This window comes from Rhopalosiphum maidis, chromosome 1, assembly GCF_003676215.2.
Source record: "Rhopalosiphum maidis isolate BTI-1 chromosome 1, ASM367621v3, whole genome shotgun sequence".
In the NCBI taxonomy this organism is placed as follows: Eukaryota; Metazoa; Arthropoda; class Insecta; order Hemiptera; family Aphididae; genus Rhopalosiphum; species Rhopalosiphum maidis.
The window spans coordinates 87,765,170-87,791,758 of NC_040877.1; the positions used below are offsets into that span (position 1 = coordinate 87,765,170).

The following is a 26,589-nucleotide window of genomic DNA, read 5'->3' on the forward strand; positions in this document are numbered from 1 at the left end:
ACCTAACAGTTATGGCGATATTCATGAGTCGAGGGATGAGCGTGTTCTCAAAAACCGTCCACCAAGGTATTATACCTGCACATAAGTGAAGTTTAAATTATTAAATAGGTAACTTAAGTATTCGGTCGTTTGAGTAATTCAATTAAAACAAAAACTACCACAGCCGCTTCCGTCGTCATCCGATCGATTTTTAACGTTAACGCGTTCCGTATGTAGACACGTTGTATTTTTACACATGTCTGAATCCTCTTGTATATATTTAACGCGTGGCGAACAAAGAAAAATAACTAACGTGAAATCAATTTTGCTCACACGCGCGCACGCACACGAATGTATTTCCATCACTTGACGTCGCGTCGGAGTATTGCAATTTACAATACATCGATATAGAGACGCAACATTATGTTGACAGACGCCGAACAAACTCCGTACTTAAATTATACGGCGGATTTTTGTTGGGATGCAATAGATTTCCGTTCGTTATTTTATCGAAAATAAAATAATGGTTACCGCCAACGATATTTATACTGACGAGCGTCATCGCCGAATAATGAGATGGTAAAATTGCGAACGTTCGCGAGAAATCCTAACAACGTTGGTTCACCGATACGCGGCGCGCAGATATAGAGAAAAAAAATTATTTATATATTTTTCCGGCGGCTTGAACAGTGCCTACTGCCTAGCAGTGGCGTATTTAGGGGCAGGCTATGGGCTAGAGCCTAGGGCGGCTTTTTCGGAGAGCTTAACCTTTTAATACATTTTATAAATTAATATGTTTCGATTATTGATATATTATTGAAACAAATTTATGAGTGTTTGCCTTATAACTAGTTGCCTTTTTTTTTTTGTAAATTTAATTTTGAATAGGTCTTGAAAGTATAATATTACATAATCAATATTAGGTTTTTTATACGATTTTGCTATTGATATTGTTTATGTTTACTATGATTATATATTTTGATTCCATTGTTATGGAACTGTACAAGAATCAAATTGACAAGTAAAGAAAGCTGTTAGGCCTACAGAAATGTGTATATTTTTTAAATTTGTTTGTTTTAATATAAATTATTTTATTAAAAATGTGCATACAAAAATGTATCATGAAAGGTTCAGACCAAATATTGTTGATTCCTCGGTACCACGAGGTAAGGATAGGAGCGCCAGAATGATTTAGCCTATATGGCCGCCAAAAACCTAAATACGCCACTGCTGCCTAGATATAGTACGTTTAGTGTTCGGTTTACTGTTCTAAGGACGCGAACACGCGGAATTGGTTTTAGCCGATCGCACAAATCGATCTCGCTTAGAATATGTTACTCCTACGCGGGTTAAAACAAACTTTTACGCCCGCGGGTCTGGTACGAAATATACATCGCAACGCTGTACGATTAAAAATAACGATGAATATTTTTCGCAAAAAAATATAAAAGATTTATGGAAAAAAAAACGAACGCAAAACGAACCGGCGAAGAGATAGACCTATGCGTCAGCGGACTGACGTGATTCATAATTATACAATGTAAATGCGATCCGAAACGTTTGTTGTGTATACAATTAGCAGTGTACGGCCAAATCATAATCTCCCGATTTGGAGAACAATTGATCAATAGGTACCCGACGTTATTAGCCAGTAGTGCTGTTGAAAATTCACTCGTGTTATTCGTATGATAAACAGTCGTTCGAAGCCCTCGAACGGAATGGGAACCAGAAATACGACCCCTATAGTATTATAGCAGTCGGACATAGCGGATGCCGAACACTTGTGGACCGGCGATGGATGCGATACTCGAGTTCAATTACGTTTGTTGATTGAGATTCTAGGTCTCTGATTATTGAATTGATTTGTGGACACAAAACTCGAAAACGAATTGATTAAAAAAAAAATATAGAAATCAGCCTGCTAACGACGGAAATATCGCCTATATAACATTAAATCGACCGTCGATCGTAACTATTTCATAAAATTATAAATATTTTTTGTTTTTGTTTTTTTCTTGCGAAAAAACTTTTGCTAAATTTGGTTTGATATAAAGTATAAATTCTGTTTCTCCGATTTTCTCGCTCTTCCCGTTTGGATTCAAACTCGGGCGATTCGAACGTCAAGTGTCTTAGCGTCTCGAAAACGTTTTACTCCGCGTAGTTCAAATATTTAAAAACTGTCCCCGCGGTTGTGCAAATAATAAATACCGCGAAAATCGAATGGGCCGCGTAATGAAATGACGCGTGTTCCGCACGTTTACGTGCGTCTATCGTCATTCTCACATCGTAACACCTATCGAAATGGGCAGACGGTATAGACTCGATATAGATAAAAATAATATGTGCAGTCGACCACGGGTCCGAGTCTATTTGTGTGGCCGACTTCGCACTGTATAAACTTCTATGCGGACGAACGGTATATTTCGAGACGATGGGCCGTAATGATTTGAAAAAAATAATAATAATAATAATAAAACCGAAGACGAAAACGATCTCCGAGATTGGCACGCGGCCGTTTTGCAGCCACAGCACGTTTACTACGTTTATCGACCGGACAACGCGACAACGGCAGCGGTGGTCCCGAACCATAACATCAGCAGCAGCCGCTGTACACTCTCTCACATTATTATATTATATATATATATATATATATATATATATATATATATATATATATACTGTTTACTGTCTGCACCACGGTAAAGGTTACCCGTATATACCCCTCGGGATATTGTCCTCCCCTTTTATTTATTTATTTATTTATTTTTCGTCCGGTCCTCTAATCGGTTAGACTCTCCAGCTCTTTTTCCCGCTCGTTCGCTCTCATTCTATCTTTCTCTCTCTCTCGTTTCGTTGCTGCAGTCTCTATCTCTTCCATTTTCTCTCTCTCCTTCTGTATACGAGTATATATTTAACCAACAACCACGTCACGTCTTATCATCGGCCGCGGTGACGCTCCCTTCGACCACAGCCCGTCATCGCACCCATCACGCCGCCCACCACACACTACCACGACATGTCTGTTGCGCCATACGTATTTTAAACGTCTACAGTGCTCTCACTGGTCCATTCGCCCACCTTTAAAATATATAATATACGTATAACACAATATATCACACGACACCTAGTACAATCGCAGTTGGTTTTTGTTGATTTTTCATGGCGTCGATCGTTTCATTCCGTTTCATAAATCGACTGCACACAAGAGCACGAACAACATCGACCACCGAAATGAACATCGGTCCGCAATAAGTATAGCATACTTTAATGTAACATGCACACGTGCATAGGACAGATGACGTGCCGAGCTTACCAACCTGGAATCATAGTTAAATAACAATAAAAAAATAATAATAATAATAAACACCATTGCGTTTAATCGTTCAAAATAAAAATCGCATTCGGGATGTACACCCTTCTGAAACGTTTATGGCAGAATCGAGTGACTTGAAGAAGATCCGTCGAATTATTAATCCGCTCTTAAATATTACTAATATTTGAAAATTTATAAAATCGTTTGAGTGATTATACTTTAAAAATACAAATGTGCGCGCCTAATTTTCCATACGTCTATTGTTCGACCTTTGATCGAAATATTTTTTCGTTCAACACTCGAAAGGATATCTGATATATTATTATTATAACACCACACCGACATGTATACACATTTATTATTTTATTGCACTCTACAAAAAACACTATTCCATTATTTGTTCATAAAATAAATATGTTTATTGAAAAAAAAAAACAAATGGATTCTGAAAAATAATATATTCATGTAAATTTAAAAATAGAATACAATTACTTGCGCAAATTCAAATTTTGATTATATTTTAAAAACGTTATCTCAATCAATGTCAAAGATTTATATTAAAACTAAATTACATTGCTCAGCGTGTATAAAAATATTATAATTATATGTATAAACAAAGAATCAATAATTTAATTTTTAAAACTCATCTGTTATGCATAAAAAAAAATGTTATTTCGTATCGATAACGTTTTGGGTTATAAAATTCCAATGAAATCTCCAAATTTACAAGTCTTTGCAAAACCCCATCAGCGTAATTACCTATTCTTTATTGCAGGTTATCTAAAGCACAGCTCAGTTTAATTTTTTTTTTTTTAAATACTATATTAATGAAAAAACTGAATACCCATCAACTTAACGTTTTCCGTGTATCATAATTTATTTAACCACGCCGAGGAAGGTAATAATGCTTAACGATTGATGACTTTGACTGGACAGGAGAGAGTGAATAAAATCAATAGTGAAATCATCAAAAAATGATGGGGATTGAAAAGTTTATTTTTTAAACCGTAATACGTTTTTTTCGCATACACATATCTATGCAGATAAAAAAAAAAACACTATAATAATAAATCTCCATATGGAGGGTAAAAATATATTAATGCCAAAATGCACCTTTATGGTAGTTTATTCTACCGATAAACATATGTAATAGTAGGTTGCAGGTATATGATGGTTACAAATTGAACGCACTTACATAATATTACGTATGCACACATCAAATACTCATAAAACTCCGTTTAAAGACGTGAACACGTTTCTAAAAGTTACGCACTCATTTATTTATAAATCGAATTTTTTTTTTAATCTATACACTTATTGGCACATATTTTTTTCACCCGAAACGTGTTTAAGCGACGGATGGATCGAAATGAATTTTTCAAACAATGTTGTTAACGAGTACGGGACAATGGGGACCGTATAAATTGCGCGTGTAATGTTTATTTTTTTTTTACTTTTCGACCAAATCACATTGCATACATTGCATATTGGACGAACAATACTCCCCTTCACAAATTGCAATCATAAAAAAAATGCATTTGTCTGCACACATAATTTATTGTGTGCGACACGCGATCACAATATACTAACCAAGTACTCGATATTTTATTATACATGAATAACGTTACACGAGCAAAACGTATCAAATACATGTAAAATACCAATAAAAGTCCTTATTTCCTTTTCAGTTTTTTAGTACACTCACACATAAAAATCTTATTTTTGTGTATGACTGATTTGAGTATGATAATATACACGTGTACGGCCTACACGTGTACGTCACCAACATTGGTCATAATATTATGGGGAAATAAAAAAAATCTTATATAATATATTATTATAAAATAAGATATAGGTAAGACTATTTATGATGGAGGTTTGTGTATTCGTTAAAATCCAAGACATAAGAATTAATGCTCGTAAATACTTCATTTTCAAAAATAGTTTAACTTGCGTATATATAGTAAGAAGTACAAAATGTATAAAAATATAAAATACACATTATTTGTATAATTAATAATTCTACATATAATTAGATTTCCAAGTCGGTAGGTACTATAATATTTATAACTATTATAAATTATTAAAAGCAAATTATATTATTTGAAATATAACATACTCAATGTGAAACCGAACCATTTGAATATTATGTATGATTTGACGTTAAAATTAAAAGAAAAAATACAAAGTTTTAATTGATTATTGCTACGCATATTATTAAACACTAACCAAAATTTAAAACTATAAACGCCGGAAAATAAGTGTCTGGATGTAATGAACATTTTGTTCGACCTAAAATGCACTTCTCAGTTCTGGTTGTTGGTAACCTTCAAACTTACGTGCAATGTGAATATGTGATTTACGAAAAATATTAGTATTATTAATGTAAAACACTCAAGTGTAATAAAATTACACAGTTCATAAAAATATATAGTGTTTTTGTATTACTTAAAAAATAATTGACTATTTGTAACGAACTAAAAAGGGGATTTTATTATCACAAAATATATCGAATGAAATAAAATTTGTACCTTAAGTGTAACCCGTCGATAAATGCTTATCAATACCACAATGTGTGATTTAAAAATGCATCTCCTGGCTCTCATCGTCTATACTGCAGTGCGTGTAATGCATATTTAAATTGCATAACTTTAGAGATTTGACGTATTCTATATGATTTTTTTACTTTCGCTTTTTTATCACCTACACGACAGGTTATATCCATCAATTAATTTCTCAATGATATCACTACCCCGGAAACCATTAAACTATACTACTATAATCATAATATATAGTGTGAATTTCTATGTGTATGCTTAAAAATATCCTGCATGAATATAAATATATAATATTGTTTATTAATATTGTAGTTATAATAATTGTTATATAAAAATATCACTAATTTGTATAATGGCATTACGGTCCACGGCAAAGCATTATCCTCGGATATAAATAATTAAATAAATAATATTTGTATTTTAAACTTTTATTTTCTACAGTTGATGTATCACAGTTCATAATAAATTATAATACTACTGCGTATGTAAGATGTAACTAAAATATTAACTATTAAATGATGATAAGCAAATCGACACTATGTAGTCCCGATGACTGGAATTATAATCTACATATAATAAATGTAAATGTTGTCATAACAAATATCAAGAAACAATTACAAATCACTAGAAAAACTACAAGTATAGAAAAATTTTATGATCACCTTAACACGCGAGAAAAAATTACACAGTTAAGAACAAAAAAAATATATTTATATTAATTTAGATTTAAAAAAAAAAAACTCCAAATTGTACGTATAATACACAGTTTTATCGGATTCGTATTATATTTATATAACTCTAGTATCTACCTGCCGTTAATACTATTATAATGGTAGTGTTATTTCATATTTCAAAGCTATATGTAGCTAGATATATATAACATGTATTGTATTGTGTATTTATATAAATATAATAATAATATAAAAACATTAAAACTTATAAAAAGTGTGATCAAAAGAAAATAAATGTTAAAAAAGCTTATATTTTTATAAAATGAAAAACGTGTAGAAATGAAACACAATATGTCAATATTAACATACTGCGTTAAAATACAATGAAAAACAAAAAAAAAAAAATGCAAAACTTTATCATACGCATTATGTCGAATAAATCGTCTAAAAACAAATTCTGCTCAAACTTGAGTTAGATTAAAATTTAAAATTATTCTACTAATTTTATAACTACTGAGTATCGAATTAACATTTTAAAATAATTTTACTAAATTTGACGAGTAACGATGAAACATCCGAAGTACATGAAATTTGAATTACTCAAGTGTCTAATGAATGATGACTAAAATAAAAAATATTTTTAACTGAAAATTCGTTTAAATTTAAAAAAACATTGTTATCTACTATTCAATCAAGTGCACTGTTTGTGTTATTATTTTTCTCTTGTACGAATATTATTTTTGTCTATTATCATTTATCATATTATACGCATAGACAAATATACACAGGCACACAGCTATACAGAAAGTTCACCATTAATTTTTTTTTTCATCTGCTTGGCACGAATGAAAAAATGATATTTTATCAATGTAAATTGTTGTTTGACAAAAAAGCGTCTCCGTAGGTATAGTATTATACATTTTGCAATCACAACTTTGAATAATTTCATCTCGACATAAATGATACAAGTCCACTTTCATATGTTACAAGAAAAATAGAACCAAGAAACAAAATAAAATAATAAAAATAAAAATAATTATACAGCCAGCTCTGGAGAATTGCATTAATTATTATTATTTTAAATCATATATATATATATATATATATGGTTTCGCATTCATTTAATCCGTTTCGGTGGAACGTAATAACATTCGCTCGTGTCCACGATCACTTATAATAAGTGTCTTATTTCACGTATTTATTGTGCAAAGCATAAGCTAACCGCTCTGAATTCAATATAATGCTATAAGCCCAGCGTTAATGGAATATATTTTTCAGACAAAGAAATGTTCAACTTTTCTTTACGTACACTTTTTTTTCGTAGGTAATTTTTTCACGTACACATACATATCTCTACGTGTATTCAAAAGCTATAATATAATATATTACACGGAAAATTGTGAGTTGATATGATTTTCTTTTTTATTGAGATCAGACGGTTAATTATGACAACCGTTATATATTATATCTGAACCTTTAAGTGTATACAAATGAATGATATTACACATTATTCGCTATATTCGCTTTGAATTAAGCGTATTATCGATGTTGATGATATAATATAATGATACATAGTTGTCCGGCGTCCGCTTAAAACCTTTTTTTCAATAACGTCGTTAAAACGGATTACGATTTTGGAGTTTTGGTATAATCGGGTTCAGAAAAATGTGCTACCCATATTATGATAATATCTCGCAAGCGGCAAAAGTGGTACCTGCATTGTAAAAATCGTGTAAAATAAATCTTCAATGTGTTCCGTTTACTATTATATAAATCATGTACAAATAGTTTTCAAAATCCAATAAGATAGGTGTAATGTCGTGTTAGACGAATGAACATGGGTGAATCATAAGTGGATAATTTATAATTATGGTTATTGCTTGGCTATTTTTTATTTGCAAATATTATTTTCTATTGGAACCAACTAAATAAATTGTTAGTAAACTTTTATATTGCGTATAATAATATAATTATAATTAACAAACAAAATTAATTCAGTATTGTGATAAAAAAATAAAAAATACTTTAAAATTTATGTTAGTTATTTTAAGAAAAAACATCAAAGTATATTTGACCAATTTATAAATTATTATGAAAATCATTCCTTAGTCTTGATTATAATTAGGTAGTTAACTAGGTACCATAATATTAATTAGTACTCGTTTGTTAAATAAAAATGAAAAAATAGAATAAAAAGAAATGTCTAAAAGAATAGTATCAGATAATCAATAGAATATATAAAAATTAATTAATTTTGTTTTTATAAAATTGTTTAAAAACAATCAATTACCATTCGAAAGAGATCCACTTAAATAGAGAAATAAGAAGGAAGAAAGAAAGAAAGAAAGAAACTTAATCAAAAAAACAATTAAATATTTCTAAAGCTATCGAGGTAATTTTTCAAAATAAAAAAATATATAGTTCTAAAAATTTTAAATTTTTTCTGATGACTAATGGCAATCGTTTTTCAACACATCTCGATTCTTGTAAAACATCGAGAGAAATTAATTTGTCCGCGATAATAATCAGATTTTCGATGTTGAGCAAAGCGATAAATGTATTTCTTACATCTTATGTGGTATCACATCACTAATTAAAAACAGAATGGATATGTACAGCACATATACCTACCTAATTAGTTTTTTAATGTATTAGACATAATCACAATAGAAATAATACCTAACGACAATAAACACTGATAATAAACAACAATGTAATATTATGTAAGTATTGTAATAATATTATAGTGTGCAAGCATTATTATATTGTATATAATATGTCTAATGTGCACGTATAAACAAACTAATCATTAAAATAGCAGACGACAATTTAACTGTAATTTGCAGACAAATTTACACGGTCGAATTTTAAATACCGATCGTCAAAGAGAATTTCGTTATTATACTAGTAGTATTAAAATAATAATGTCGACTTTTGACAAAATTAAATCCTATGGAGTATAAGTACACAATTTTCTTTAATAACAATTCAGTAACAGCCGTCATTAATTTCTAGGAATCATTTAGTGTTAGAGAAAATAGTCGAAAACTTATCGTTCTCTGGTGACGAACAACTTTTAGATTTATCTCGTTTCCTCGGCAACTAAATAACGTCTCTTGCAGCATGGTCGAATACTTTGTGGCAAGTATACTTATAAGTGAGGACGTTTTACAACAAAAGTTTTTCACTATTAAAGGGGATCAGAGTCCAAGTCACTTTGGGCATTTGCAAGTACTTAGTTCACGCATTGTCGTAGTCGTGATTGATTCAACAGCTCCAATCGGCTCTATAATGTCAATTTTATACAACTCTACTATGCTTAAACGGGTATAGATTAATTGAACAACAAAACATTTTACCTTTTCCGTGAAAACTGGCCATAGTGGATTTTAAGCTCGTGTGTGTGTGTGTGTGTGTGTGTGTGTGTGTGTGTGTGTGTGTGTGTGTGTGACCGTGTAAAATTTTCTAAAGAATTTTAAATTGAAATATTTTCTTTTTTGACTCAAATGACTATTCACCATGAACAAACTTTCAACTAATAAACGATGACTTTTTTCATTTTGTAACTTTTCTGTATTTACATTATTAAAATTTTCTGAATAATATCTGAATACGAAATACTTAAACTTGTATAGTTGTATAATAAATAAAATCTAGTGAAAAAGTTAATCAATTTTTTTTAATGAGTTTAAAAACGATATGTTTTAAGGGACTAGTTAGAAAAGACATTTTACATAACATTTTTAACGTAGAAACACACGAGAGTACATAAGACAGAAATTATTGCCGATTTCGCACACAATCGCTTTAGCGGTTCCGTTATTATTTAATTGGTTTTAACAGAAGAAATAAATGTTGATGTTTATCTACCCCGAGGATAACGCGCAATGCTTCAAATTAGTTTAAACAAAGTAAATACACGATTTAACGACTACCAGAAAGTAACAGATAATGAAATAAATCAGATAGGTAATGAAATTTATTTTATTCTTTTAACAAACACATATTTTAGCCTTCAAACTATGATAAGACGCTTTGTTAACTTTTATTATTCACATTTATTATATTCGACCAAACGTAACCAGATATAAAACAGATATATTTATATTATTTGATACACCTGTGTTTAAAAGTGATTAACCAAAAGGCTAAAAATAAAAATGATTTAATCGTTGAGAAAATTAAATTTTATTTTATAAACAAAATCTAAAACCCTCATCAATATTATAGTGTATACATTACAGTAGATGATGTTAATTATATTTAAAAAAATGTTTGGATTATAATATTATTTATTTTCAAATGACGAAGAACTATGACATTTCGAAATAAATAATTTCCCAACTTCTCGGCAATTGCATTTATTCGTCTTATACTTAATTTTACAGCGATGACGTTGTGTGACTGTGAGACTATTATAGCTTGCTATTTCTCAAAGTTACTCTTTTTTTCCAGATGATTTAAGATGAGTTTTGAGATCGAACAAAATTTCATTGGTACAAATTGATATCTCGTATACTGCATATATTTAAGAAAACTATTCTCGGTACTTAATTCAAGTATAAAGAAATCAATAATATAAATTTCAATTTTGTGTTTTAGTTTGCTTAACTGGTAATAAAATGTGTGGGGAATCCGCGGGCTCTATAAACGTCAGAAGGTATAAAACACGAACAGTTGTTTGAACTTCCAATTCCAGATAGCTTTTATTTGATTGTGTCATCGTCCTTTCGGTTTGCTTTTATAAACATTTGATTGAATTATTTTTTTCATTTTTGCATTTGTGATATTTTCTTGACGTTATTTGTTAATTAAAATAAAATGTCATATTCAAAACAACTTTAAAACAGTTTAAATACGAATAATATTTTTAGAATTACAACTAAACTCTAAAGTCATAATATTGTAAAATCGTTAATAGGTATGCACAAAAATATATTTTTATCAAAATAAAATAATAAGACAATAATATTAATGCTTGGTTACAATGCGCGTTCCTTTTTAAATGGTATAAATTTTAACCCTGAGGACCAATCTTTGCATTTATTTTGTGCCATTTCTGTTGGTAGCATATCTTTAACGTCTGACTCGTCTCAGCTGACAGTTTCTACAGATTGTATGCGATCTTGTTGGCACATTTACTCGTTAAAGGTCCGAGAAAAATAAATTTGATAAAATCATAAGATGATTTTGATAATTTATAATGAACCTGAATCCATTAATATTTTGTGATTGCATATCAATTAAAACTATTTAGGCTTTTGATTTGAAAGCGGAATATAAATTTGATTTCGAAACTAAGCCTCTTATTGGATTGGATAATTTTTTGGGGGATATAGATATAAATATACCGTAATACTAACACCATTAAGATAACAACATTTTCCAACGGGTATATAAATTAACAATAATCAAATCCCAAAAATAATAAATCACCATGATTACTTGTTTGTTAGGCGATTATTGTTATTTACTGGAAAATTATGTTATTTTGATGTATGGCACAATTCACTATATATCATAAACATTACATGATATAATATGTATATAACAAATTGTATATCGCCACAATAAAAAATTCTAAATCCGCCACTGTTGTCGACCACATCCTAAGTACCTAAAAATAGACATGATATAGTGTCCGCTTCCTGTGTCAGCTTTCTTATGTTAGTGTCTTGTGGAATATTTTTTAGCGATATTACAATCAACATTTCACAGAGTAATAGAGGTACTACTGGTTACTAACTAATGATATAATTTAGAGTGGAAAATTCTGACATAGGGGTGCCAGGGTGACCGTACCTGTATACTACTACTAAAATATATTTTAATGTGTTTATATGTGTCTGCTTACGCGCACGTGTAGATCTCCGCTCGCTATCACTCGTTCCACTCGTTCGTGTGCAGTGTGCTTATACCAAATACGTAAAACACATAAAATAAAGTAAGACACGAATCTGGTGGTTGTGGCTGGTAAGTGCAAGTGAATTTATATTTTGCTTGGCTGTGTTATTTTCAAATATTAGTTAATTTTTTTACAATATAGACATTATTTGTTCGCGGTATTATATATGTATATTTGACGTGCAATGGGGCTACCTATAGGAATGAGGACGTTAATTTAGAACTGTGTAGGAATGTATATTTTTATATATTGGTTTTAACTATTCGGTGTGTTTTATTTTAGTACGGATATTGTTTGTCACATATATTTTATGTACAACAGATTCAAACAAATTGTTAAAAGCGCCTAACGATCAAAGTTCGTACAAATTTTCTACCACACTGTAGATAATATCGTTTTCTGTCAAACCAATATAAAATGATAACGCGGCTTCCGGAAAGCTTGGCACTTTAGTCGGTTAGTCGCCAGGCCCGACAACGCGAAACATATTATATATTGTGTAGCATTTATGACCTTAAAGTTTGAGCGGTTATTAATCACAGCTTATTTTGCAACTGGATATACCGTTATCTCGGTGTTTATTGCTCATGAATAGTTATAATTATAATTATACGATAGTTATTGTACACTTGTACATGCAATATGATGCACAGTGCGCACTATAAAATACTGTAAACACTATTGCATATACTCGTATTGTTGACGGTAACTCTGACTTAACAAACGCATAACCGGATATTTTATATTATTATTATACACTTCCGAGTACCGTTTCACTATCGTAAAAAAAATTTACAACAAATCGTTTCTACGCCGTATTCACTGACGTTCTTGTTGTTCCAATACTTAACGAACCTAACCTGTTAGTCAGTGATTTAATGTCATCAGTCCATAATATTATATTATCCTTTCAATGCGTTTGTACTCGTTTTGAGTACGCATAACGATCTAGAATCATCGTTATTTTAAAAAAAATTAACCATTTTTAATTACCTTAACTTGATTATATAAATAAACTTTAATACATTAAATAACGATTCGTAATTATATTTTTATCGTCGTTTAATAATCAGATAGGTAACTCAGAAATTGACGAATTTCACCAAGTCTTAATCGGATATTTTGAATATCATCATAACCATGATAATAGTAATCTAAACTATAGTACTATTCAAAAAATAAGGAAACCAATATTTCAACGAGGTTTAAATAAAATCTAATTTCAAAATAAAAAAATTAAAAATTCGTTCGAATAAAATACATAAATATTATAGCATTATACCACTTGTATGTATTACAATAAGTTTAGATCATTATTAAAATTTAATGGCAAACTAATAAAACCAAATTAAAAATGTTATCTAGTTCTGAAAAATTTGGAATTATATATTTATATTAAATACATAAATAATATTTCAAACCAACATGATTAGTTTACAAATTAGCAGTCCATGAATTACATATTATTCAAAATAGAAAGCTAATAAAGTGTATAGTAAAGTGATACTTATTATACTTATTATAAATTTAAAAAAACATATTCAAACCATTTTTCCAATATTTGGATACCACAAATCAATTTTGCTGATTTTTGTTTTTTACTGCCTATATTTGCAAAATTACATCGAAGTTTACGGTTTACCAGTATTATCATTTATCAATTATATTTAACTTTGATGAAAAATTAAAAAGCCAAAATGGAATTTCCATTAATTTAATGCATTGGCCATTTACGAAAAAATATCAGGACAATTTGAACATGTATTTTACTGTTTTAAGTTGGATAATATTTTTATATGACCATTAATGACATCCAATAATAAATCTAATAATTAAAAATTATATTTAAAAACTAAATTTCAACATTAATCGTCTGATTTCAATTTCCTACAAGTCGGTTATGTAATTTTACAAAAAAAAAAATTAGGTTTACTTTTAAAAAACAATAAATATACATATTCTGGTAAAACGTTAGTTTAAACTCTGCTCAGTAGGTGGTTATGACTTAATTTTATAAAATTTATATTACCTAAGACATATTTTGTTTTATAAAAAATTATTATACAATAATGTTTTACTATAGTGGTTTATAATATTTTGCGTAATCATTTTTAGAAAATACTTTCTTCTCTCATTAAGTTTTAAAATGTAATTTCTTAGAATGATACGAACGATATATCAATCGTGTTTCATCGTCACTGAATATAAAATAAAATAGGTGGTAATAAACCTAAATTTGTGAAATCTTCATTTTAATGATATATTACTGTTCTATATTAATACGATTACACAAACAATTTTTGTAAAATGTCAAATGGCGTCGACGAGATAACGATCGTGATAATTACTTGCACTTTCCAAGTGTTTTCGTAGTTGGATAACACATTAATTTTGTAATCAGGCCAGCACAGCGTGTACCTGCACGTATTGCGCATTTTCAATCACCAGCCAGTGAACAACAATAAAAGCCCACGAGGCCGAGGAAAAAAAATCAAATAAAAAACGTAACCAGAAAGCACTCGGGAACCCATCCTCAACGGGCAAGCCGAAATTGAATTTTGCGAACTGCCAAGAGCGCATTTCCCTATTATATACGTAGCATATACTGCACTGCCGGATGTGCTGATAATTTCGATTGTTGTAGCACAAGGGGCTTTCCGGTGAAATTAGTCCAGTCCAGTATGAAATCCGCAAGCCACGCGCACCGTCATCTGTCATTACACGCGGTGCATAAACCGTTGAACTCCGAGAACTCCGACCGGATTTCAATTTTCAATATCCGCCTCACGCGCATACATAGTATTATTAGTATTATAATACGTATATCATACAATATGTATATATATATACACAAGACGATTCACCAAGCATCCTAAACCCCATTATTTAATTTAATAACGAATTTATTTTACCTCCCCCCTCTTTTTTACTGTAAATTATTTAGTAAATGATTCTTTTGAAAAGTGTTGATTCATCTAATTCAAAATTCGAACGAGTAGTGTTGTATCGATAAATAAATAAATTGGTTTTACAAAAATATAAAAACATGTATCTTTCGGATCTAGTATTTATTATACTTGGATCGTTTTTGTAAATAAATAAATATTGAACAATTAATATAAATTACTGAAATTTTCAATCACGCATATGCTTCAAACGCACTATCGTAGAGCTATTCCTTGGACCATAAAGTTAAAAAAAAAACTCAAATACTGTTTACTCGAATTTCGATTTTTAAAAATCAAAATATTCAGAAAAAATATCATTTATTTGAATTACTAAATAAAAGGAGAATTATCATTTGAAAAACCTTCACAGCATACGACTTAGTACGAAGAACCTCAATAATTTTAAAATATTGTCTTTAAGTAGGTTTCGAAATTTCATAGATTAGATTTTGAATAACTGAATTATTATAGAAAAAAAGGGGTTAGCGTGATAAGTGAATCATCGTGTATATACAATATAATAATATAATGTTTAAGACGAAATCGTTGTGGGATAACAAACGCGGAGAGCAACGACCGCCCTCCGTTGTACGATATTCGTTTACGCTTTTGTATATTTAACATTATTTTTGTACCGTGTTCGTTCGCATGATATAATGGGTATTTTTTATCCTTCTCAAATTCGAGATATTATATTTAAAAAACGTATATCACGTGTATTACGGGGTAATCGACGACGCACCCGATAATCCAGATGCCTGCAGTGCCATAAGCTATAATAGCCGTATTCTTATTATTATTATTATAGTTCGTTTACAATAATATGGCATGTATATAGTAGTCGTCATTTACTGCACATGTACGTAAAACGCATTTTTAATAAAAAAAAAAAAAATAGATTTCAAAAATTGTTACTCCAAAATTATTATATTATTTAAATCCACGATTCCGTATCCGTGTTTTACCCTTATGATACTATAAAACAACACTGTTAGACGCCACAAAATAAATTAAAAGTACCTGAAAAAAAAAACACATTATTATCGCCAATTTAAAATGAGAAACCACAATTTCCTGAACTGAACTTGTGTTTACCCGTAATAATATATTCAATATATTGTTTTATAAAGTGTAAACTAAAAATATACGTGTTTCAGAAAAATAAATACATGTAAATCACACGCGTACGAAACAAAATAATATTAACAAATTGATCACAACAAATATTTTAGGTTCCTACAACTATGTAATATGTTAGCGTTAAGTATTAAAGTATTAAATATAGCATTATTTCATCAAATACCTAAATACTTCATACTAAAACCATATCAAATCCCCATAATTACAGAGACCTGGGTAATGTGAACATCATTTAAACGTGAAGAATTATTGATGAAATATTTAATTTTAAAATGAAAAATTAAGTATCGATTTCTATGAAAAATTTAAGTTATTTTTGTCCATCCAAGTTGTCACGTAATTCGTTTTCGATCAATTATAAACGATGAGTATTTTAAGAGACACCGTGTCTCGTCATGTACGTGGTTTATTTGTGTGGTGACGGGGCGGTATAGCGGACCCGGAAGGTTTGAGAATACACGCGAAACAATAAGATTAAAAAGTCATATTAAGACTTGACGAGATACGCCCGGAGCTTATCGATAGCTATTTTTTAATTTAGTAGTGTAGTTTTTCGTCCGTCAAATGGTACCCTTTGTTGCTCAATTTTTAGTGTTATCAATGCCTCGTGAATCGTGACGTCTGGCGATGGAATCCCAAATTCCCGCGTTGTCGCGATTTCAGCACATAGCAAAATATAATAATATTATATATTATTATTAAATTTGTCATTTCAGTAATATTTTTCATTAGTAATATGATGGAATTTTTCGCCGATGTAATAAATGAAATAATAAGCAACGGTATGGCGTATTTATTCATATATTTTTTTTTTCAGTTCCACCCGTAATTGCGGTACCCAACCAACTACTGGGAGCGCCAATAGGCACAGACGTGACGCTCGAATGTCACGTGGAATCCTATCCAAAATCTATCAACTATTGGGTCAGAAATCGAACAAAAATGTTGATGGACGGGTAAGATTATATTTTTATTTTCTATAAATCGAGAAAAAAAAATACACCACATAATACTCGCTAAGCGTAGTCCAGTGAAACACGTGTCTTAAAATTTTTTGAAAACTCCATTACGAGTTCAATTAAGCTTACCATTAAAAATGTATACTTCGTAAGAACAAATACGATGTAGGTTATACGACTGTACAATGTCCTTCGTCTGTTATACGATATATAAGTTTTATAGATTCCAAATATTGACGAAAAGACGATTTCGTTCGAAAAATATTTTTTATCATACATTACTCTTACCAGCGGCTAGTAATCCGATCACGTCTTCTTCGACAAGGATAAATTCTGGTATTTACCTTGAAACACAGTAATATTTCTGATCCGCATAGGATTTATCTATTAATACAGGAAACTCGCGATATATTTTATGATTCGGAATAATAAACACCAACTTAGCGCAACGAAATAAATATGATTAATATAGCAGGACGTCAATGTGACGAAAAATCGGGTAAATAACACAACAATAATAATAATAATAATAATAGTATATAGTACTACAGTGTTTGAATTAAAAATAATGTCTTGTGTCAATTATTACTGTTGCCGTTCCGTGCTGAAGGGAATCGAGTTGTCTCATTGTTTTTGTTTTCGTTCCAATTAGCAAACAATGAGCGCAGTAATAATTAACATCGATCGAAATAACGTTTATTATGATTACAAAAACAAGGAGCAAGGGCGATAACAAAATATAAATAGAAAAAAACTGATAGAAATAAGGAATTCCAAAAGAATTCAAATACAATGGAATACTTTTGATATTTATGAATTATTTTTCCTATTGTAATTATTATGCTTGAACGTTTTGTCGGAATACTTTTGAAATGTGTTAATTTACAACCCTGTAGCCACTAAAACCCCCGCGACCATCGCCTCCGCCATGGCCGATGTGCTGTCGTCACTACCTACTACGATGGCGTGTTCCCTAGAGACAGCTGAATTTACTTAATTTAATTTTTTTTCGACAACAAATTATTATTATCTTGTCGAAATTATTACGCGAACGTTGTTCAACGGCAAAGTATAAATTCTAATTATTTCCTACACAAAAACGGAAAACATTATACTTTACACGGCACCCTAGTTTTGTAGTGTTCTTGATGAATGTATACATAACGACCGGAAGTGATCTATTCCATTCTTCGCCCTCGTATGGCTAGATCCTGCTCTAAGGTGCTTATGGGAAATATTTATTATATTTTTTTCTCTGAAAATCTATTATTTTATTGTTCGAGAACTCCGAGTAAATATATGACAATTAATATTTCAACAGCAAAAAAAATATTGTTTGTATTAATTAAGAGCGTAAAAAATATAATACAATATTTAAACATGTTTATGGTATACAATTACTGCCAATAGGTTATTATAAAATAATTTTATGGCATAAACAGCGTTTTGTTACTGTTAGTTTTGCAAAAAGTAAATATTATGTAAGACATACTACCTAGTTTTGTATAATCATTTATACTTTTAAATAATTTAGGTTCACCGTTTATATTTTTTTTTTTTTTTTGCTTTTGGTTTTAACAGGGCTTTTTCAATGAATAATTTGTATACAATTCACATTTATTGCTTCATTTTAATTCCTGAAATGTAAAAAAATGTTCTGTTATTTAAATTTTTTAATTACGATCAACATTATGATCTATCTGACGATATATTTTAACATAAATTTTAATATTTTTCATTATTTTATGCAGATCTTTGCACACAAAAATATATTATGCGCTGTAACTTGGAGTAGAATTTAATTCTAAAATGTTTGAATGCTAAACATGAGATAAGGTGTTGAAAAGAAAACGTGCGTATATGTAAGCCTTTAGTACAATATGCATGAATGGACAGTGACATGTGAGAAGCCAGATGGAAAAACATTTTGTATATATTTTCACGAGAAAGACGTAAAAGAAAGAATTCTACTTTACACCCTATAAAACATTATAGGTTTTCAATAAACAAATACATATTAAATTCTAAACAATATGAAATTTAAATAAAATAACGTCAACGACGCTGTTTTTTTTAATGGTTTTTTTTATTTTTTCGGACAATAATTTAACTAAACAACCGTCAAAATCCAATCAAAATGGCTATAATAAATGTCCACCGTTTTTGACGAATTTGTTCGAATAAAAATCGGGCGGCAAGTAGTTTACGCTAATGGATCAAATTAGACATGTAAAAAACTGGATGCTCTTATCGATTCGTCGATTCGAACAAATGGTGCAATAATAATAATATTCGGTTCTGACGTTGTGGGTAGTTCATCGCGTAATCCAGTCACGTCAAACATGCGTTCATAGTATTGGTGGACGTCACGATAATAAAACGTGTAAACGGATTTATGTGGAATAACAACATAGACGTCAACAATTGGAAGTGGTGACAACTTCACACCGCATACAAATGTTCCAGTTAACGCGAAGAAAGAGGCGTACAAATCCGGATTTACGAGTATAACGCTTGTTAAAATGACAGTGAAAATAATCCTACACGGGTTAAAAAAAAAATCCTTAGACAATCCCAATGTTTGGGCTAAGGTCTCTGAACGGTCTAAACTGAGGTTATAATTAAATCTTCGAAATACGAGACTACGTTATGATCTGCTGAAAACAATTCAAAGTGAAAAATACATTATTATTATACTGCATTGTGCAAATTCCGAGACATACAGCCTAGAGAAATTTACTATTTTAATCTACATGATGAACACTAATTGACTGGTGTGTATAAACTACCTAATAGTATATAATCAAACGATATCAAATTCGTATAATCACAAAAAAACAAAAATCCACGTGCATATAGTTTTCATCAAAATTTGCATTTTAAACGTTTAAAAATAAGTTTTATAAACTTTATAAAAACAATATTTTTTATTAACAAATTATTTATCTTAACGTTTTTGAGTGTATTACATAAAAATAATGTTTTCTAAATCACATAGGTCATATAGTTAACTATACATCATACTATACAAGGTAATAAGGTGTAAATGTTTTTAAATTCAATATATTTAAGAGTGCAAAAACTATTTTTAGAAACATGTAAATAATAGTATTAATCAGATATAAAAAATACTTAAGATAAAACCAAATATATTGCCAATCTTGTATAACAGTTGTCTAAAAAAAATTAATTGATATTATTTCTAAAATATGATTTATATCGTTACTCGAAAATTCTTTGATTTTTAGTTGGCACACTGAAATCAACTTAAAAATAAAAAACTATTCATAAAATACAACAATTAAAATTAATAAATTAACTAACTCCTACGTTTTTTCTTTTATATTTTTAGCATACCAATTATAAACATAATAATTAATAATAATATAGCCCACAAGAGATATCAATTACAAGAATAATCATAAAAATTTGTTTTTTTTATGGTTTCTAAATTTAATGGTTGAAATTATATTTAAAATAAATTTAATTTCTCATAAAAATCAAATTAAATTCATCTTTACTAAACCAATCAAACTAGCATTTTAAATAACCAATAATTTAAATATCCAAATATTATAATTTTATTATTCAATATTTGTACTTTGTTAAATTAATCTATAATCATTGTCGTCATGTTAATCTGTCCTTTGTAATTATTGTCAACTGTATTGAATTATATCTTCAAAAGATTTTTACCAATTAAATGTATTAATAAATAAATAGTAATACGATTTAATACATAATCACAATAATTTCCCTAGTACAGTTAGAATAATGTTGAATTTTTCAAGTACCTATAAAAAAATATCTGAGATTAACTTATTATAAATGTCGGATATATATGACACATTTTTTTAAGTCTTATAAGATTTCTTCGAAAATAATGAGATTCGTAAAAGTTTGAAGCCCGCCAATACGAATATTTACGACCCTTAGCTGCATACGTACAAAAGTACCGAAAAGAGAGACAGAGCTAATCAGTGAAAAATTATAATAGAAAATAAACTTGAAGTGTTATTACTATAAAACACACGGAAACTTTATCATTCATGTGAAATAAATTTTAAAACTATTACTTTAATCATTTAACTTAACCTTTTGATACATAACCCGGACCTATGCACAATAAGTGAAACTATTTAGAATATCTTCCTACCCAAAAATCGTTTAGGTACGAACAAATTCGAAAGAAAAATGTTAACTGCTTCATTACGTAAAAACTTACGATTTAAATCTCAAAACATTTTCCATCGTATTAATTATTAGTGCACACTACCACTGTAAATTGCAAACACGTACACAAATACTTCATTTTATGCACACATGGAAGCCGATAAATATAATAATAATTAACCACACAAGAAAAGTGACTGCAGCGGGACGTCTTTTATGCAGCGCACAAGTGCAAATTTTCCTCAGTGGGGGCGGCATCATTAAACACACATAAGACGATTAATGAGAGTCGAGATTGTATGAAAGCACAGTCACGGGTGGCGGATGGTGTTTTTAAAGAGCTAAAAGAACACGATTATCTGAGGAATGATCACACCTACTGGTGGTATAGTGACTAAAAAAAAACCCCCCCCCCCGAGTAATAAAACCTTTGACGGAGAAATCGGGCGGTGGGCCGGAGACGCTGTATAATAAAATACGAAAAACAAAAAATTAAAACAAACAACCTCTTTCGGTTTGGTTCCACGCGCCAAAGTCATTAATTATACATTTGTCCCTAATTTCTCACCCTTATCCACCGGCCGCCGACGACGTTGTCGCTCGCTCCTTTCCGGGGCAGGATTTTCACGTATACGCGGCGTTTGCGGTGTACTGCAAGAGGCGAGGGCGACCTTTTTCCGTCGCGAAACGTCGTCTATACATACATAATATAAAAGATATCGTTTTTATACTCTCCGCAGCGGGCACACACACACGCACGACATCGCCCTCCGCGTCGACGTCCTCTCGAAAAACCATCATCAGATGACGGCGACAGTGGCGCGGCGGTAGTGGCGACGATGAGCGCAGAAGTTTTTGACTAATCTGTCGCGTGATTAATGGCCAGACGAAAGTTTTGAGCTCACCCTCCCCCCCATCTTCCGGGCCTAACGTGTGCGCTGTACGCTCGTTCGTTCTCCTTTTATTCCCGACGAGTAATTGAAAGTCTGCAACCGTAGCTTATATATATGTATATAGTGGCGACAACAACGACAACACGCCAAGTGTCTACTCCCTCTCCCCCCCACAGTTTGGTCGTCCGCTGGTAGAGAGTGGCGTTCGCGGTGGCTTTTCTCGCGCGTAGCTGACGGACGGACGGCGGTTATATACTGCAGGCTGGGTCTCCAGACTCCGGAGGGGGGGGGAAACACGTTTCTCAACCGGGGCGGTTGATGGATCGACTTTGTTTGAGTACTCGCGACGTGAATAATTATTAACTGTGTTAATATAACATTTTATTTTTTTTTCGCTTTCGCTTACTTCATTTTCGATAGATCGTTTCCCGTTCCTAGAGCGCAATATCCGATATTTTTCACTTTACCGCGAGTACGTGTGCCGCGGCATTTTTCCAGCTCTACTTGAATGCTAATGAACGACTATTCCTAGTCTCTCGATTCGGGTCGTATTTTCGTACATCGCCATGTCCGTACAGCGCAATGTTGCGCAATTCATGGCGCGGCTGTCGATCGTAAAACTTATCGGCTAAAATAACGTCGCTACTACCCATAAATTTGTTTTTCAAACATCATGTCCTGTTTCGTAAGAATCGGAATTTAAAAATTTAATATAATATCCATCCTTTTGAATTCCGGACGAATCGAAGTGAAATAAAACGCGACAAAGAAATTTGAAAACAAGGACGTGGGGTAAAGAGTGGTTTAAGGATTTTAGATACCTATAATACGTATGAGAATAGCATTTAAAACTGATTCGATTTGTGAGTTTAAGAGGACGTTATACCCGCATGTGTTTTCTGTCTTACTTATACTACCATTACCACTATGTAGATCATAGCAAATTTTCGTTCAGCAGAACACATTTTATGATGTTAGTTTTAATATTAAAGTAAATTTACCTATTATGAAATTTAAAGGTAAGAATATTATCTAGAAAATGTCATGCTTTTATCATTTTAAAGTGAGTTATGAATATTTTAAAAATGTAATATTTTACATAGCTGTAACTCACTTTAAAATGATAATATCGATAAAAACATATGACATTTTCTAGATAATATTCTTACCTTTAAATTTGATAATAGGTAAATTTACTCTAATATTAAAGCTAACATCATAAAATGTGTTCTGCTGAACCCAAATTTGCTATGATCTACATTAGTAAGACAGAGACAACACATGCGGGTATAACGTCTTCTTAATTGTTGACGAACTGTCAGTGTATTAATGAAGGGATATCACGATCCTTTCGAAAGCGACACCGTAATTCGCAGCCGACGTGTAGTTCGTGTAAGTCGATGAAGTTATTTCACTATCATAACATTGTAAGACGAAAAGAGATGTAGACTGGTGTGGATCATCGGTAACCGCGAGTGTTCGAGTGTTTAGGGTTGTCGATATCGTTTGGCAGTTTCTTTCCTTTGTTCCAGGCGGTGTGGGCGTATTATTACTCCATTGCCGCTGTTTATTATTACATGTGTAACGTAGCTATATAATATATGTTATACGTGCTTAATGCACTTACCTTGATTGTAACTGCCGCTGCGCAACGGTGCGATATGACATTATGGTTATTGCGGGGGAAATGTAGCGGGGTTCGATAACTTCGGCGTAACGTCGATATGCGTAATACGATTAAATTAGTATCGAAATAATCGGTTGTATTATATAATATAAGATAATAACGTGTTGTGTACACCAGTCAGTTAACGAGATGACGTGTGTACTCTGTATCTCGCGCTTTCTACTGTCAAAACTCAATACGGACAGGACGAACACCGTTCGTGTATTATATCGGCTTCTGCGCATTTTATTATTTATAAATGGAATCCTGGCAGTAATTATAATGTGATATTAGTTTAATATATCTAATAAATAATGACTAACGTAAAGATTTAACCCATATTGTGATTGTGTATTTGACTGCAGCTACTCAATTATATAATATTCTAACAATGTTATGCTCTAAACATTAATGCACTCGAAACTTCCGTGAAACTATTAAGGTACTGATTTTCGACCTAATGTATATTCCGATATCCAGACACTGACTATTTAATTGCATATTCTAAGGCCATTCTCCGAACATTAATACACTCGAGACTACCGTTAAACCAGCGAAGATACCGTTAGCCAACTGGATGAATTTATGTATATCCAGATACTAGCCGATTGATTATGATATCATATTTTAAGAATATCCGCTGAACACTAACACTAACACTAACACCGTGAAACCAGTTAAGATACCAATAATTTCCAATCGAACGTACTTAGATATATTCACAGTAATTAATTAATTTAACGAGTGTAAAATTATTAGTAAATTTAAAATAATACCAATTGGTGTGACTTTTCTTCAATTAAAGTGGTTGCCGAATTAAATTCACTTAATGTGTGTATGCCATTTGAATCATATAATTCTGACCAAACTAGTTAATTATAATCTAAACAATAATTATGTATAACAACTTTAAATTTTAATATTATATAAGTAATAAATAGATTTTAAAGCTTAGAAATATGTGTGAATAGTGTTGGTTTTTTAAGAAAATAAAGTAACGATCAGGTTCGGTTAATAATACCAATAATAACAATATTCTTACGGACATATCCAAATTTTTGAATAATTCAACGAATTTAAGTGCATTCGTTCATATTATGTTAAGAAACAGTGGGCGTGGAGCGACGTGGACTATTTTTAATGATGATTTGAAAACGAGACACTGAACGGATATTGTTTTGTATTAGTTCTTGTAAATGGTTGTAGAAACAGTATCATCCTCATCTACTTTTGGTGTCTATCTGTTGTACGGAACGTTTTGTCCATACGATAAGCCTGTATATTAGTGTGTATATTTTAGAACAGAGTTCGAGGACGCAGAATGTTTGTAGTGTTTTGTAGAACATTGGTACGTTATAAAAAAAACGTTTGATCACAAATGCGAATGGCATGTCTGTTATGTGTGTGTGTGTGTGTGTGTGTGTGTATAATATTCTATAATCTGTATGATTATAATATTGCAGTTAACTATTTTGTATTTTCTAACGTTTCAAAATATTTTATATTATAATATAATAATTTTCTGCAATATTTAATTCTACAGATTAGTTAAAAATTTTATTTTATTATATGCTCACTTAACTATTGATCATAATTATAGAATAAACAATAAAAATAGTAATCGCATTAGGTGTATGATTCCATAATATGGTGATTCGGTATCAGAGAAAGATAATCACAACTTTACTTTTGACCATAAACCAAGTTAACTGTATGTATTTTAATCTACTAGCGTTCATTAAAACGTTTACAAAAATACAATTTGAAAAATAAATAAACTATTCAGACTATTAACTTTTCGTTTTTTCAACCAACTTCGTTAACTAATAACAATAACCACGTTTCAAAATCATTACAAAACAAAGTTTAAAAAAATAAATATCATGTTATACATGTATGCAAAATACACCTTTCTGGTATTTTATTAAAAGTATTTTTATTCGACAAACAGTTTTATTGAATTTTTAATAACTATAAAGATTTTATAAAATTCAATGAAAATATTAATAATAATTAACTATTATGTACGCGATTCTTAATAGAAAACTAATAATGTCTGAAAACGAAAAAAATCAATACCCACGTTCAGTAACGACTATAGTAAGTATTTTTTTGGTAAAAAATGAATCTTCTCATATGAATAATTTATTGCTATTTTAGGAAAGCTTAACTGTTGTTTAATTAAAACAGTCGCTCTGTTCTTGGGCTATTTTAAATCAACGAATTTGTTGTCATTCGCATAACGCGAGGCCATAATATGCTCGATGATAGGTGTTGACGGTATAATTAAAATGTCATTTCCCAGATACGGAACTCATCAGGGACGGTTGGAGAGGTTGGTCGAATAATACGTCTATACCAACTGAAATATTTTTTTAATGATT

General features: G+C 30.7%; 1 protein-coding gene across 2 annotated transcripts in view; it reads left to right on the top strand.

The window, feature by feature from the left end:
• The window catches only part of LOC113557199 (lachesin-like), a 202,406-nt gene that overhangs the window by 159,773 nt on the left and 16,044 nt on the right, over window positions 1-26,589 (top strand). For both annotated transcript variants that reach the window (XM_026962579.1, XM_026962580.1), the window contains exon 6: window positions 17,332-17,470. In XM_026962579.1, coding sequence (XP_026818380.1) covers window positions 17,332-17,470 — 139 coding nt within the window. The remainder of the gene's footprint in view (window positions 1-17,331; window positions 17,471-26,589) is intronic.